General features: G+C 49.8%; 1 protein-coding gene across 2 annotated transcripts in view; it reads left to right on the forward strand.

The window, feature by feature from the left end:
- Positions 1-16,805, forward strand: part of OSBPL10 (oxysterol binding protein like 10) — a 297,869-nt gene that overhangs the window by 256,496 nt on the left and 24,568 nt on the right. For both annotated transcript variants that reach the window (XM_007449637.1, XM_007449636.1), the window contains one exon: positions 6,908-7,057. In XM_007449637.1, the coding sequence (XP_007449699.1) occupies positions 6,908-7,057 (150 nt within the window). The remainder of the gene's footprint in view (positions 1-6,907; positions 7,058-16,805) is intronic.

Genomic DNA, 16,805 nt, shown 5'->3' on the forward strand with positions numbered 1-16,805 from the left:
CCCCCCCCCCCCTCCCCAGAAGCAACTTCCTTCTGCCTTCCAGGATGTCTTTGATTTAAAATGAACCTTTCTGCAGGTCGGCCCCTTTGCTCAGGACGAGCATCTGTCCTTGCAGTCTGTGAGAGCCAAGTGTGGTAAATGTGTATGTATGTGTGGGTAGAGCCAGAAAGCCAGCGCATCCACTGGGAGGCGGCAGAAGGATTATGATGGCAGTGGCAGCCAACTCAGTGCCCCCCAGATGGCAGCTGGGACCAGCAGGCTGCGTGGACATGCTTGTACTTGAACCTGTCAAGGATAAGAGCCAACTTCTCCGTCAGGTCCCCCCCACCTCGCCACAGTGGCCTCATTGTACCTACCTCCAAATGGCCAGATAAGGTCTCCTAACTAAGGGGGTGGCCTCGACGTGGCTCCACAGAGAGGACGGTACATGTGAGAAGCCTTCAGCTGCCGCCCTGCATCAGGGCCGAGGGCCGTCAGCCGGACCAGACACCATCCGAAGACGTGTGGCCGACAGCAGCCCTCTGGCATGACTTGTGACCAGAGGCAAGCATCTATCTGTTCCGACCGAGAGCCCTTCCACCGAGCAAGGATGGCCTACTTTTGGGGAATTAGAGAGACTCTTCTGGAGGAGAAACCCCACCTGTGCTGAGCGTGGGGAGAACAGTAGGTCCCCAGGAGCAGCCACTGCACGTTCAGAGGACAAACTTCACGTCTGTGTCTGTACTCGGGAGATAATTGTTCCAAGCGCGTGGTAGGGAGGGCCGTGCACTTGACAGTCACGGGGTAGATGTTTCCTATTGGGGAATGAGGGCCAGAAATTACTGGTGGAATTTGCTGGACGTCTGGCTGTCTTTGGGGGCTCCAGGCTCTGCTGGTGCTTGTTGACTTGAGCCCCAGGTTGGACCGGGTCCTCGGATCCAGCTGTGCCAGTTCTCTTGACCTTGGGCTGTCAGGCGGGGCTCCTTAGGATTTACTGATGAAATGTTACTGATATGAAGATGCGCTCTGAGGACCAAGTAATGGTTGTGATAACTTGGTTAAATACACTGTGAATATTGAGATGAAAAAATGACTAGAAATTAAAGAGACAGTAATACCATTTATCATTAGAACCAAAAAAAAAAATTGGTTTGGTTGTTGGTCCCTGGTTACTTGTACCTCTTAGACACTCAGACCCTCTTGCTTTTCTTCCAGTATTCACTGCATTTCCTTTTTTTTTTTTTGTCCCCTTGGTCTGTCTCCATGTACCCACCCTCCCAGTCTCTCTGACCCCCTAAGCTCTGTCCATGTTTCACGTTCCTATTTTTCCTAAAACCTCTTATTTTCTGGAAGACCAGCTTCTCTTGACTTTTATCCCCTAGTAAGCAAAAGCAGACTCGCCCTGGTGGCCGTGATTGCATGTCATTGCATGTTCTGTGTAGTTGTGGGCTTGAGAAGCACGTCGCGTAAGAGGACACGTCATGTCCTGGTTACTCTGCTGCCTGCTGCTGTGATACAGACATTGCTGTCATTTGAGGGCATCTGAGGGTGGGTCTCAGATGCTCCGGGTCTTCTTCCCCGCTGCCCACCTTTCGCCGGCCCCCAGAATACCAGAGAGTCTTCTTGACATGGCTGTGTTCCCCCCTTTTCCTGTACGGACGATACCTGGGCTACGTTGGGTTCTTGCATTCAGTGCCAAGGTTCTTTGGGATGGCACAGCCCACCCGTGCCTCCATGCCAAGGCACCAGCGTGCGGGGAGAGATGCCAGGCTTTAAAAATGGTTGAGCTGAAGTGTGTTCGCTGCCAGAGGAGAATGTTCATTCTCTAGCTGGTTTTGTATCTGGGTCAGGTAGAATTTCAGGAGGGTGGTGGCTAACATGAGCTCAGTGGACTATGTTTTTCTGTTGAAGACGTTGTTTAGTTAAGAATACCTCTTCCAGGATGCTTATTTACCTGGCAGAAGATGGCTATAGGAGTCCATCCCGATCCTTGCTGGAGGAGACCCCTCACACCTGCATGTCTGGGTTTTCAGGGCTCTTTGTGGAGCTGCTCCCCACCCAACAGTGAAAAGGCTTTTTGGAAGGCTGGGTAATGCACAGGCCTCTCTCTAATGCCTCGAGTCTCAGGGTTCAGCCCTTTAAGACATTTGGTTAAAGAGGATTGTTAGTATAATAGATCCAACTGCTTATACTGGCCCCAGCTGTCTGAGGGCCAGGTCTCAGTTAAGAAAGAAGGAGAGATCATTGTGAAGAGAGACGGACGTAACACCGTCTGAGGAAGGGGAAATAGGAGTGAGGCCTGGGAAGGGGGGGGTGGGGAGGATTTGGGAGCGTGGGGTGGAGTGAGGCCTCCGGCAGGGAATTGAATGGACTCTAAAGATAAATGTCTGTTTCCTGGGTTTGTTTTTCCTGGAACTGACTCCAACTGTAATGAAATCACGTATGTGTATTGAATAAAAGAGGTTGGAATTTCAGTGTTGCTTGGAATTTGCATTTGTATTGAAGAATTAAAATTTTGTGAAAAAGAAGAGACGCTAAGAAAGTTCAGTGTCTCTACACCGGTGTCCCCCTTGACAAGACTGCTGGACCCGCATAAACCTAACTCAAGTCACGGTGTTGCTTCTGGCTTTGGTCCTTGGCCCGTGGAGGCGCTGCCTCCTATCAGATAAGGAGTAGAGGTTGGTGGTAAGGCAGGGGCACGTCTGCAGGTGCTGGGACTGTCTTTGATTCAGCCACTTCCCACCCTGAGAGCCCATCTCTCTTCCATGACCCTTCAGACCTTGAGACCCTGCAGACCTTGCGAGGCCTGGGGTCAGCCCCGGGCAGAATCCTCTCTCCATAAAATGCCCAGACACACAATTTGTATATGAAATGTCAAGGGTATGGGTAGGTATCTTAACGAGTGTCCACAGGACCCAGATTAAGAATCCTTGCTTTAGGGCCCAGGTCACTGCTGAGCTACCAGGGGTGCCCCTGGACCCCAGCTGCCAGGTGGCCTTTTCCTGTCCATCAACTTCGCTTGTCTGTCCCCCCCCCCCATTTGCTAACAAGGCAAGAGTCACTGGATTGTTGTAGCACCCCATGTCCTGCGGTACTCATGTGGTAAGCAATACTGTCATAATTTTTTGTTTTTATTAAAAACCTCTTTTTTCCAAAGCCTGCTTCTCTTTACAACATATTCTAATTCCATTTTATCTTCAAGTCTGTGTACATTTTTACGGTTCTGGTTGGCTCATTTGCAAAGCTCTCTGGGGAACGGCAGTATTTAAAGATCCTTCTTGCTTGAGTCTTAGGAACTTTGACAGCGTTATAAAGCCATTTCTTACTTTCTGTTTTCTTCTGAGGTGGAGAAAGACCGTTCTGCCACCTTTGATCACCTCAGGACGGTTGTCATCACTTTACAAGCAGAAATCCATTGGTATAGGAGGGTGTGGGCATACAGGGGTACCCAGGAGAGGAGCAGAACTTGGTGAGCTGGAGGGTGAGGATGCGATGAGCACGTGGGCCTGACTGTGGAAAGCAGACTTGGATCCACTGACCGTTACCGTTGTTGTGGATTTCACATCAGAACAGCAGAATCTGCAAACCCTTGACCCTAAAAGGGAAGGTTTTCTGTCTTTAAAACTCCATCAAAGCCTGGTTCTTCGAAATCTCCATTTCTCAGAGCCCCTGCTAACCATGGGTGCTTTGCGAGTGCCCACAGATTGCTATTTACGCGGCCAGTTGACCTCCTTCAGACCGACATGCCCTGTTGGGAACCCCTACCTTCCATCCACGCGCCCCCATTTTTGGACCCACACCAGGTGGTGGTCTCACCTTCTGCATATGGACTTGAGTTCCAGTGTGGGTGGAATTGGGGGTGTCCTCTAAGACGTTCACTGACAACGTGATGAATGAAACCAGCTTTTTTTTTTTAAACCCTGATTATTTACTCAAGGTTGGATAAGAGAATTTTTGCAAGTTTTCCGAAGCTGCAGGAGACAGAAATGTTGCTGGATCCTTGTTTAAGCTTAGGGCACCGTCTGCTAAGGGTCTGTGCCAGTGAGGGGATGTGTGTCAGGCTCCCCGTGGCCTTTCCTCCCTTGGTGGGACTTCAGGGTCCCCAGGAGCTCAGGCCGCCAGTCGCCCTGGAGTGAGTCAGCTTCTGAGGCCTGTGCACCAGCCTTAATTCTCCTTGCTGGAGCCAGTGTCCCTGACGGCATCACCAGACACAGGAAATGTGATGTTGATTGAAGTGGGACAAGCTGGAGAGGTTTGTGTGCACAGTAATGTATGTTCTTCGTATGATGTGGCAGGAGCTTGCAGACGGCGTCTTGGCTCCTGGAAATCAGGAACCAGCTGCGTTTGGTTTCCAAGGAAGGCAGACAGCAGGAGACGTTTGGTCCCTGTGGTCTGTAAGCATCTCCCTGCGAGTGTGGCAGTGGGTGGGAGGGGTGCACTGGCTTGTGGGCAGATGGGAAAATCACACTTTCAGAAGAAAGAACAATTCTTCACTTCATAAAACTTGCTTGAGCTATTGATTTGTTTAGTTTACAATCAGTGCTTTGTGAGAGCAGCTAATTTCAAGCAGGAACAGTTGCATTCCAGGTGGAGCTCCTTTTCTCTCTCTCTCTCTTTTTTTTTTTTGGTTTTTATTTTCTATTTTTATTTTATATTGGGTATAGTTGATTAACAATGTTGTGTTAATTTCAGGTGTAAAGTGATTCAGTTATACACATACATGTATCTCTTCTTTTTCAGATTCTTTTCCCATGGAGCTCCCTTTCTTGTTGAGATGTATAAGGACCTTGAAAGCTATGCCCACCCCCTTGAGTGCAGGATGGTAGCGTGATTTGCTTTCGACTGTCCTTTTTCCTGCCACACAAGATACCCACAAGAGGCCTTGCCCTCTCCCGCCCCGCTGCCCTGGGTGGAGGGATGTCTGCTAATATAGGTGACCACCCAGCAGGTTACTGCAAAGGAGGTAGCAGCTCCATCACCTTGGCATTGAAGGGAGTGTGTCTGAGCTCTCTGGCTTTGGTGGCAACTGACGGGACATGCAAACTCACAGTGAATGGAGACAGCAACCCTTTAAAACTTGCCTGAAACCCAGAGGAGGGGGAAGGAGCAGGGAAGGTCAGGAGGGCAGGTATATGGGACGGCGGCCCTGCTTTAGCCCGTCAGACTCGTAACCACAGTGACCTTGGCTGCCATGGGCCAGTACTGCAGCACAGGAGCTGAAGCCGGAGGAGAGGTAGGGGGCTTCCAGGCATTGACAGCAAGTGCTGGCTCCTGTCCCTCTGTCTCTGATTTCCCAGTGTGGAGTCAGGGTGGCCCATGGCCCCAGACTCCCCCTCTGGTTAGTCTTCTCTGGACCACGGTGGGGGTCAGGGGCCCTCAGTTATTTCAGTATATCTAGCAAAGCACCTTTCCAATGATGTCACATAGCACACATGACAGGAGTCTAGGGAACCAGGCACATGATGGAAACTTGACTTGTGGCTGGCGGAAAGCCCCATGGCCTTGGGAATAATTTTGAGCAGTGTGTCTGTGGTAAATGTCCATTTCAACTGAAATTTTAAAAGTGCTGCCCCAGTGGAAAGAGCGCCATATTTCCTCTGGAGTGTTGGGGAGGAAGGACGATTTTAAACACCCTGATCGCTAAATACCTTTTGTGTTTTGGAAGTAGATGAGATGGTTCTGTCTAATGAGATTGAAAATCATTGGTTTTTGCTTGGATCTTTGGGCAAGTCTGTATCCTTTTGTATTAACATGTTTCGGCTCCCGTGTTTCTATATGTTAAGTTCATTATGTCTGACCAGTCAACAGTAATTAGAAACAATTACGTAGTGTTTTGTATAGAGTGCTTTTGCTGACATAGAAACAAGTCCTATGAGAACATACATAAACGAAGAATGGTGAACAGGATTATTTCTTTCAACAGAATTGTGAGGACAGCTGTAATTGTAGCCAGAGTTCTTGGTAGTTAGGTATTAGAGAATTATGTGCTCAGCAATCCACCTTGCATATTTTATTAACTTGCCTGCTTTCTCTGTAATTTGGAAAACTGGAATCAAGCAATTGAATGAATAAAACTTGCACCAAGGAAAGTGCAGGGTCTGTTAGACAGGTTGAAGCTTAGCATTATTATAAAATTTCAGACTTTTTCTTTACATTTTCATTTTTGTTTCCCTCCATAAATGAATGCCAGCACTGAGCCTTTTTTTTTTTTTTTTTTTTTTACTTGCTGTAGTGATATTCACTAACGGGAATAGAAATAATTTCAGAGTAAATTTTCCCATAAATAAGGTAATGTCAGTTTCAGGGGTGTCTGACTTTTGCTTATAAACGGAGAAATTTACATTAGCTATAGTGCCCTGGGTTGTACAAGTTAACAGGAGAATGTTATTTGGGAATAGCCAAGGTGAAGGGACTCACACTTGAATATTATAGTTAGTTTCTTAGAGGGCAGGAAGCTTTCTTGTCGGGGGAGGTGCTTAGGCTAGAAGGCTCACTCACCTTCTGAGTGAGGGGGCTCCTCAGGTGCTTAAAGGTGGGGCCTGCACCCCAAAGATCGTCTTCTGGGCTTCCCTGGTGGCGCAGTGGTTGGGAGTCTGCCTGCCGATGTAGGGGACGCGGGTTCGTGCCCCGGTGCGGGAAGATCCCACATGCCGCGGAGCGGCTGGGCCCATGAGCCATGGCCGCTGGGCCTGCGCGTCCGGAGCCTGTGCTCCGCAACGGGAGAGGCCACAACAGTGAGAGGCCGGCGTACCGCAAAAAAAAAAAAAAAAGATCGTCTTCTGCCCACGGCCGGGAGGACCAGTTTATGGAGAAACTCTATCTGGGCAGGCTTGGGCTCTCTGCCCTTGCTCTAAGCACATGGGTTCGGTGCTGTGCTTCTCGCTTCTCAGGACCAGGCTGGTGATTTTTACTGATGATCTCGTTTTAGCCAAACTCAGGCCCCGAATTGGTTTTGTCAGAAGATGAAAAAAGTGATACTGAAGATCAGGAAGAGACAGAAGTGGGCGTCATGGAGGATCAGCGCAGTGTAATCCTTCACCTCATTTCTCAGCTCAAACTTGGAATGGATCTGACCAAGGTACGTGGGCGTGTCCCCTGGGGCTTGTGGCCAGTCCTCTGGGTGCCTTCTGTCCCTCACGGGCTTTCCCGCTCGGGAGATTGGGGATGCGGAGTGGGGAAAGGTCAGAGCTGCGGTCAAGTACGGATGTTCCGGGGATTATTGGAAAGGATATTTTACTTGAACGATCATCCCCAGAGCATGAGCCTTGCATTTGCTTCTCTGGAGGAGCTGCGATGCTTCAAGGGCAGGGAAAGCACACAAGATGATAAGGACAATTCAAGACGGGATTTCTTTGTCTCCTGCTGTGTCCTAGAGAGGATTAAAGGTGACCTAGAGAGATGGACGTGGCACATTGGCCACAGAGAGAAAACAGGAGGAAGGAAATGGTGTGGGCAAGAGTGAGGCTGCCTCCACCTGCACCACCACCACCACCCCCGCCCCACCCCACCCCCTCTGACCCTCTGGGTCACCTGGGCCTCCTGCCTGCATCTGTCTGGGCCTGGGTAAGGGAACGGGCTTGTTCAAGGTCACAGAGCAGTTGTTGGCCTTAAATTGATGATCCAGACCTCGCTGCCGACGTGGAGAGCTGTGTGCCTGCTGGTTGGTAGACACACAATAACTCTTGTTGGTGCTGCGCCCATCCCGGGAAACCTCGTCGAGAGGACCCAGCATCCTCCACACTGGTGGCCGGGCGATGGCCCCCGTGGAGGCTTCCCCGCCTCCGGGCAGTGGCTTCGTTCCGGAGGAGAGAGGGAAGGCAGCTCTGTGTGCAGCTGAGAGGTGTGTGGGCATCGGGAGCATTGTGGGTAGTGGGAGATGCCTGGACTCGGCTGTCCAGCCCACCCGGGTTCCCTTGCCCGTCCTGATGCTGATGCCGAAAGCTCGGCTTCTTTGCACTGGTGCCGAATCGAATCTTGGAGACAGAGTTTTGGGTGAAGTAGAAAAGAATAGCTTTATTGCTCTGCCAGACAAAGCGGGCCACAGCGGGCTCCTGCCCCACAAAACTGTGTGTCCCAAGCTGGGAGGTAAGGAGCTCAAGGGTTGGGTTGCTGATAAGGATCAGGGTGTGTGCAGGGCCTGCACTCCTCCAGTCTGGCCTCAGGTGGTCTTCTCTGGAATGAAGAATGCTAAGATTTTCCATTTGTTGAGGGTTTTCTTTCTGCAGAAGGGCTCAAAGACATTGTTAATGTTTATCCCTTGAGGCTGAACCAGGACCCTGCCCCAAGGCTGCTCTATTGTTTCCTGACTGCTCCTCCCTTGTCTCTGCATCCCCTCCCTTCCCTGGTTAGCAGCTGTTTGAAAGGCTTCCATGCCCTGGAGCCCTACAGGGTCCTGCTCAGTTTCGGTAGGTGCATCGTGATTAGGAGGGAGGGACATGACCATGGGAAGGGTGTGCTGGGAATGAAAGTTCTGGATCCGGAAGGCCTACATGAAATGGTTGGAGCCTCTGAAGGCACAGCCTGGGGAAACTGCCTTGAGGGTCGTGGGCTTGTTTGGCTGCACTGAAGGAGCTGGATTCCACAAGCTCAGCTTGGCCTGGAGGCCAGACCAGCGAGAGGGAGGGGGCAGGTGAGACAGGCTCTTTGAAGAGGAAAGTGACAACAGGGAGCCTCAGAGGGGACAGAAAAGCCTTTTCTTGGGGATGTTCTCATGGGTTTGGTCATGAGGGAGTCTGACATCCTGGGAACCTGCACTACTTTCCATGGGATTGGGGGAGCATGCTGAGCAGTGTGACCTGGAAGGTTCCCTTGTCTCCCCTTTCCCTGCCCTCTGCTCGGGTGCTCCACACACCAAGCTGACATCCTGCTGCCTTCCCTTAATTTCTGTCTCCTGGCCGTGTAATTTGCATCCTTTTTGCTGTAAGAATAGTTTAAGTGCTTGCCTTTTAAAAAGCCCCCTCTCTGATTGCTGTGGATGGTGTAGGCCACTCAGATGGAGCTTTGAGTGAAGACCTGGGGGCTGGAATCTGGGCCGTGACATGACTAATTTGACCCCAAACCATGTTTCCGAACTCTGGTTCACAGCCCGTTTTGTGGGTTGTAAAACCAATTTAGTGGGTCAGGTGATTATTTCTAAAAACTTTTCTAATCTATTGTTTATTAACTCATTTACTGGGAAGAAGCTGTTATTCAGAAACCAAGGGAACATGTGACAAAAGCTGAAATACTTGTGAAAGGAAGAGGGAAACCTTTTATTGTCCCATGAGGCTTTTGGGCTTTCGTTGCCCTGCCCTGTAAAAATGTTGATGAAATTGTATCTTGCCTTCTTTAAAAAAATTTTTATTGTAGTTGACTTACAATGCTGTGTTACTTTCTGCTGTACAGCAAAGTGATTCAATTATACATACATATATATTCTTTTTCATATTCTTTTCCATTACGGTTTATCATAGGATATTGGATATAGTTCCCTGTGCTATACAGTAGGACCTTGTTGTTTATCCATCCTATATGTAATAGTTTCCATCTGCTAATCCCAAACTCCCCCTCCATCCCTCACCCACCCCCTTCCCTTTGGCAACCACAAGTCTGTTCTCTATGTCTCTGAGTCTGCTTTGTTTCATAGATATGTTCATTTGTGTCATATTTTAGATTCACCATATAAGTGATATCATATGATATTTGTCTTTCTCTGTCTGACTTACTTCACTTAGTATGATCATCTCTAAGTCCATCCATGTTGCTGCAAATGGCACTATTTCATTCTTTTTAATGGCTGAGTAATATTCTATTGTCTACATGTACCACATCTTCTTTATCCTCTCATCTGTCGATGTACATTTAGGTTGTTTCCCTGTCTTGGCTATTGTATATAGTGCTTCTGTGAATATAGGGGTGCATGTATCCTTTTGAATTATGGTTTTTTTCCAGTTATATGACCAGAAGTGGGATTGCTGGGTCACACGGTAGTTCTGTTTTTAGTTTTTTGCGGAACCTCCATACTGTTCTCCATAGTGGCTATATCAATTTACATTCCCACCAGCAGTGTAGAAGGGTTCCCTTTTCTCCACACCCTCTCCAGCATTTGTTATTTGTAGATTATCTCTTTCCTTATTGTCTCTTCTTGGCTCTTGTCTGTGTCATTCAGTTAAGCTTGTGCTGAGCTGGCAGTGGACGAGCTTGGCCTGAATGGCACTTGGTTCGATGAGCAGGCACCCTGGAGAGGTTACCTTCCTCGACTTGAGGATGAAGCTTTGATCTCTCCGTAAAATAAGTGCGCAGCCCCATCTTTGTGGAGATGTCCAGCACAGCTGCATTCCCAGGTCACCAGCCTCACTGGGCCTTGAGTGCTGTATTTTGCTTTAGTTCATTAACCGTGGTCATCAGTTTCCTGGGCAAGTGACCAGTGGGGTTGAATAACATCCCACGCTCAGAAGCATCCCAGGCTTGGTTTACTGCTCTGCTGTTGCTGTCTTGAAATTCTTAATCATTTTGAACAAGAGGACTTGAATTTTTGTTTTTCACTGGGCCCCTCAAAGTAGGTATCTGGTCCTGCCTCCAGAAGAACCTTGGTCTGTCCTCCTTGCTCAGTTGTGGTTCCAGAAGCCCAAGTTGCTGGCGAATTCCTCCACTGGATAACCTGCTACAATTGCACAAATCATGGGTAGCCCAGGAAGGAAAACGAGGGAGAAAGGAGGAGCCACAGAAGATGGAGGGCACAGAAGGGCTCTTTGACAAAGGGACATGTAGGTTGAGCCTGAAGGGTGAGTGGGCAGTAGTGGAAGGAACTAGAGGAAGGGCATTCCTGGTTTGCTGGTGGAGGGAACGGCATTGGGCGAAGCCAGAGAGCGAAGGCGGTGAGGCTGGGGGGAGTGTGTGCTGGCGGGGTATGGGGGAACCTGGAGTGGGGGCTAGGGTCAGATCTGCAGAGCCTTGTGGGCCGTTGAAGGAGGGTGAACTTGATCCTGAGGGTGATGGGAAACCTTTGGAGGCCTTGGAGCAGGTGGGAAACATGTGTTTTTCAGAGCTGCTGCCCTGCTAATTTGTGGGCTCCAGGGAGGGGGCACCCACAGGATGCAAGGTTGAGCTTGGGGGTTTAATGACGATTTTTACCATGTTTTCAGGGCTATGAAAGGCAGCTGTCAGTAACGCATGTGCTCTCTCATCTAACAAGTACTTATTGAGTACTACACCTGCCAGGTACTGTTCTAGGCGCTGGGAGTGCAGCAGTGAACAAAACAGAATCCACGCCTCGCGGAGCTTGTGTCATGGTGGAAAGAGACAGACAATAAACTAGAGAGAGAAAAGAAAAGAATATGGAGATGCAAACACAGTGGAGAGACACAGAGCATAGCGGGTGGGGATGGAAAGCTGATGGGGCCGGTGAGCCTCTTAGATGATCCGCTCAGCACAGGATTCTCCAGGTGTCACTGGAGTACAGGCAGGTGAAGATGAGGAAGCCAGCCAGGTGGCCATGTAGTGGAAGGCTGTTCAGGCCAGCGGGGTCAGTGAGTGGACAAGGCCCAAGGTGGCCCTTGCCTGGCATTTTGAGGACGAGCAGGGAGGCCATTGTGTCTGGATCAGAGTTGACCCGTGTGGGTTGGCAGGGAATTAAATTGGCAAGACAGCAGGGGCTGGATCGGAGGGCCTCGCCGGACATTGTGAGGACTTGGGGTGTTACTATGGATGATGTGGGTGGCTGTCAGAGAGTTTTGAACAAAGGAATGCAGGGCTTTCCTTGTATTTTAAAAAGATTGTTTTGACTCTTTTGTAGAAAGTAAACTGGGACAGGGCAAGTGGGGTGCAGGCAGCAGGGTCAGCGTGGGAATGGAGGAGGTGACAGACAATGACAAGGGCAGTGACAGTTTCTGGGTGTACTTAGAATACGTGCCAGCAGGCTACAGGTATCCTTTTTGCATGTGGTTTGGTTGTAAGGTATGAGCAAAAGAGGAATAAAGAATGACTCGAAGATTTCAACCTGAGCAGCCGGAATAATAAACATTAGAGCTGCTGTTTGTTTCAGTGACCTATTGCTGAGGGATTGACCACCCTAAACGAAGTGGCTTAAAATAACCATTTTATTTATGTTCACAGTCTGGGCTGGGCTCAGCTGGGTGGCTCTTTTGCTGGTCTTGCCAGTGGTCACTCGTGTGCCTGTCATCAGCTGGTGGGCTGGTTGTAGGCTGAACGTGGCTGGGACAGCTGGGCCTCTCTCTCCTCATGAAGTCTTGTAACCTTTCTGTCTCCATGAATCCTTCCCACGTGGTCTGTCCAGCTGGGTTGCCAGACTTTTAAACGGTGGCTCAAAGCTCCCAGGAGGGCCAAACTGGGTGCTGATAAGCCTTGGGCCCCAAACTGACGCTGTGTCACTTCCACTCTGTTGATTAAAGTGCCACAAGGGGACTCTTCAGGGGTGTGAATTCCAGGGGCTTGGGTTCATCGAGGGCCACCCGTGGAGCAGACCACCAGCCCCGCTTACTGAGGGGGGAGAGGCTATGGGTAGAGGAGGTTGGGGTGTTTGGGGGGGATATCCAAGATTCAACCCTGGGTCTCTTGGGTCTGAGGGATCCATTCAACTCTGCATCCAAACTGAGAGGATGTGTAGGCAGCTGAGTATAGAAGCCTGGGGTTTGTGAGTGAAGCTTGGGTACCAGTTTGAGAGTGAACAATGTGCAGAGGGTGGTCCAACTCAGGAGATGGTAACCCCCCTTTAGGGAGTGAGTAGAGATGTAGAGGGAAAGTCCAAAGGCTGCGTCCGGGGAATCTCCAGTATGTGAAGGTTGGAGAGATGAGAAGGGTCCAGCAGAGGAGACTGAGGAGGGTCAGCTGGGGGAAGGGCGGGTAGGAAGCAGAGGAACATGATGACATGAAGTCACACACAGGCAGTGTTTTAAGGAGAAGGGAGTTCTCCGCTGCGAGGCACTGCTGCCAATACGCCTGCAGAGGGACCATTGCCTTTGTTTTGGTCAAAGTTTGATTAGGTGGCTTCAAGGGAGGATGGGGAGAAAAGTGGTGACCGGGAGTAAAGATGGCGTTTCAAGGAGCTTTGATGCAAAAGGGAAGCAGAAAATTGGGGCGAAGGTCTGGAACAGAGAACTTTGGTTTCTGAAGATGTTTGAATGCTGATGGGAATGGTCGTCAGGAGAGAGGGCGGGGATGCCTGCGGGAACTTGTGAGGGAAGGGGTTCTGGGATCCCCTGCGGGGGTGGAGGGTCTGTCCCTAGCTAGTACAGCCCACCGTTGTAGCAGGAGGCAAGCAGCAGAGCGGAGGGGCGGGGACCCCGGGGGACCCTCAGCTCTGTGTTTACGCACGTGGCTCTGAGCCGGGACGCGCCCCAGCTGTTACCTCACTTCTGAATGTCTCTGTTTCCTTGCCTGTAAAGCAGGGATAATCCCATCTTGCTCCCACATCTGCACAGCCACGTGTCAAAGATTCAGAGCAGTGAGGGTGATGAAGAGGGAAGGGCTGTTAGAGATTTGGGGAGGGAGGAGGCAGCAGGGATGAGTGGCCCTCTCAGGCGGAGGAAGGAGGTGGCAGGATTGCCCCTCGCCCCGCCCCGGGACGGGGCACGTAAGGATTCTAGGTCACGAATTTAAAGTGAGACCAGCCAGCATGTGTCTCTTTTCTCCAGGTAAGTTGAGCTGCCAGGTTGAGGCTCGGAGAACGTGAGGAGGTGGATTAAACCAGAGTTGGGGTTTGCTGGCTGACCCCCCAGAGGGAGAGAGGGCCGAGGGGCCAGGGGGTGGTGGTGGTGGCAGATCAAGGGAGTGAGTGTCAGGTGGGGCAGGGATGCCACGCTGGGAGTGGAGGGAAATGAGGCGACAGGGGATGGTGGACGTGATGGGGTCGTGGGGCTGGGGCTGTGATGGAGTGAGCTGGACGTACGGGGTGATGGGAGGAGGGGGGTGCTTGAAATTGAGATTTTGCGGGGGGGTGGTGGTTGTGGGGAACAGCAAGGTCCAGGGTGGGCCTGTGACCTCTTTGGATTCCTCAAGGGATTTGGTCTAAACTCAAATTTTACAGATTCAGATGGGACAGAGATCTGCTGGAAGAGGGGATTGTGAGCCCTTCCAGAGGGCATAACTGATTCCATAGAGCAGGTGGGAGTCTGGGGCTGCAGACTGTGGTTGAAACTAGTGCAAAGCAAAGGTGGATTGAACGCTCCTTGGGTGCCCCGTGCACATCCTGCCCTCAAGGATGTTAGACAAGATTTGTACGTTGAGAGAGAAGCTTGCTGAGATCGTTGTGAAGTTTCTGTGATTCTTAAAGAATTATTTAAACGGTTCCAGTAGAGCTGTTTGTTGAACCAAGAGGAGACGTGGTTTGTGGTTGCGGTTTGTGTGCCCCCGGCATAGAGAATTGCCTCACGACAGACACCCACGTGCCCGCCACTGGGTTCAAGGACGAGAATATTCTCATGGCCTGCGTTCCTGCTCACAGATGCATAACCTCCCCCCAGGTCGCTGCGTTGTCTTGTATTTCCTCCACAAGTTGCTTCTTGGTGTTATAATGATACAGTGGGACATCTTGAACTCACAGCTTTTTCCTTTGATTGAACTATTTTATTAGGCTGAATTTCCAGCGTCAGTCACAACAAGCACGGATTAACAGTGCTGTGCTTAAGCTCCTTCGTCTAAGGGGGAAATTTGCCCAGGTCCACGTGGTTGTCGCTGCCAATAGATGAACCTCTGCTCACGGTTTCTGACTCTCCTGCAAGCTGGGCCCTTTATTTATTTATTTATGTGTGTGTGTGTGTGTGTGTGTGTGTGTGTCTGTGTGTATTTTTTTTTTTTTTTTGCGGTACGCGGGCCTCTCCCAGTTGTGACCTCTCCCGTCGCGGACCACAGGCTCCGGACGTGCAGGCTCAGCGGCCATGGCTCACGGGCCCAGCCGCTCCGCGGCATGTGGGATCTTCCCAGACTGGGGCACAAACCCGTGTCTCCTGCATCGGCAGGCAGACTCTCAACCACTGCGCCACCAGAGAAGCCCAGGGGCCCTTTTTTAAAAAAAATTATTTGTATTCAAAATAAATTTTTATTGAAGTATATTTGATTTACAATGTTGTGTTAGTTTCAGGTGTACAGCAAAGTGATTCAGTTATATATATATTCTTTTCCAGATGGTTTTCCATTATAGGTTATTACGAGATACTGAGTAGAGTTCCCTGTACTATAACAGTAGGTCCTTGTTGTTTATTTTATATGTAGTAGTGTGTATCTGTTAATCCCAACCTCCAAATTTATCCCTCTCACCCACCTTTCCCCTCTGGTAACCATGTTTGTTTTCTATGTCTGTGAGTCTATTTCTGTTTTGTAAGTAGGTTCACTTGTATCATTTGTTTTAATGAGTGCCTTTCCTGATGTCCCAAGCACCATGAGATGCGCGGGGAGGGAGCTGGACCTTTAAGGAAACCAGGGGGAGCATTCCGTTGGCCTTTGGCAGTGTGAATCCTCTCCTGTTCATTTTGTAAGGCTGGATTTTTGTTTACTTCCCTGGTTTCCTTAAAGGATTGCACAGGTCACTCTCGGGTGGTTTTGGCCTCCCCTCCTTGCTTGTTTGCACCGGGTAGGTTTCCCAGAATGAGAACAGAGTATTATGTAGCTGACTCTCAAGGTTATTAGGTTAACTGATGTTTCTTTGGAGAAGTCGCACCTGCTCTGGCCTTCCTTATCGGAGGCCCGCTGTGCTTCCCTTTGTGGGGAAGGGACGGACCATTGCTCTTTCGGGGGACCCTTTGACTTTCTCGATGGGTGATCAATTGTTTCCAGATTCTAAGATCCCAACCCAAACATAGGTTATTTACTTCTAGATTGATGCAGCTTTAGCCGTAATTAATTGTTCTCTCAGTCCTGAGTGCAGATCTTCTTTTTTTTTCCTTTCCTCAAAGTAGTTTATTGTCTTAATTATGTTAATGGCAGAAAAGGCAGCCCTGACTGATGGCTCAATAAATCTGCAGTAGCGATTGCAGCCGTTTGGCTGCCATGAGTCTCAGCAGCTGGGCCATCGCTCACCTCTCAGTTGAAGGCAGACAGTCCAGTTAGTCCTCACCACTTTGTGTCTCCCTGTCTGCAGTGTCCACCGCCCAAGAAACAGATGATTAAGTGACTTATTGGCAAAGGGACCAACAAGAAGTCAGGGAGATCATAGGAGAGAGAGAATCCACTTTAATGAAACGTCTTGCCCACAGTGGTCAGTGCGCTGGCTTGAAAGGACATAGGTTGGGTATTCTGCACAGACACCAGCAAGAGATGAAAGGGGAGATGGTCACCCCAGTCCTGCCCAGTCTCCTCCATCTCTCTGGGAATTCTACTTTTCCCAGCGCGGACAAGGCCACAGCATCACCGTCAAGTGCAGAATACATGCCTCGAGGGTTGAACCTGTTGTTGGCTGTGAGACCACATTCCCTGTGTGTCTTTCACTTCAGGAGGGTTGTCTTTGACAATTAGTAAGTTCTCAGGTATTGCATCCCTAGTAGAGCCTTTTTTTTTTTGCTTTTTCTTCCAACTCTTTATTTAGCACATTTTCCAACCTTCAGTAGAGTTGCAAGAATAGAACAATGAACTTGCACATATATGCCTCACCTTTATCGGCCAATTGTTAACATGATGCCACTTTGTATTTTTCTTTCTTCTTTCCCCTCTCCCACTCTCTCCCTGCTTCTTTTCTCTGTCCGCCACACAGCAGGTACACATGCACATGTATGTATGTGTTTATTTTTTGATGAGCCATTTCAGAGTAGGTCGTAGACGTGACACTTCTCCCTGACATCCATCGGTGAGTGGACCTCAATGGGCCGTCAATGACCTAACAAGGTCATTCTCCTACA

The sequence above is a fragment of the Lipotes vexillifer genome, unplaced genomic scaffold, assembly GCF_000442215.2.
Source record: "Lipotes vexillifer unplaced genomic scaffold, Lipotes_vexillifer_v1.1 scaffold536, whole genome shotgun sequence".
NCBI lineage: Eukaryota > Metazoa > Chordata > Mammalia > Artiodactyla > Lipotidae > Lipotes > Lipotes vexillifer.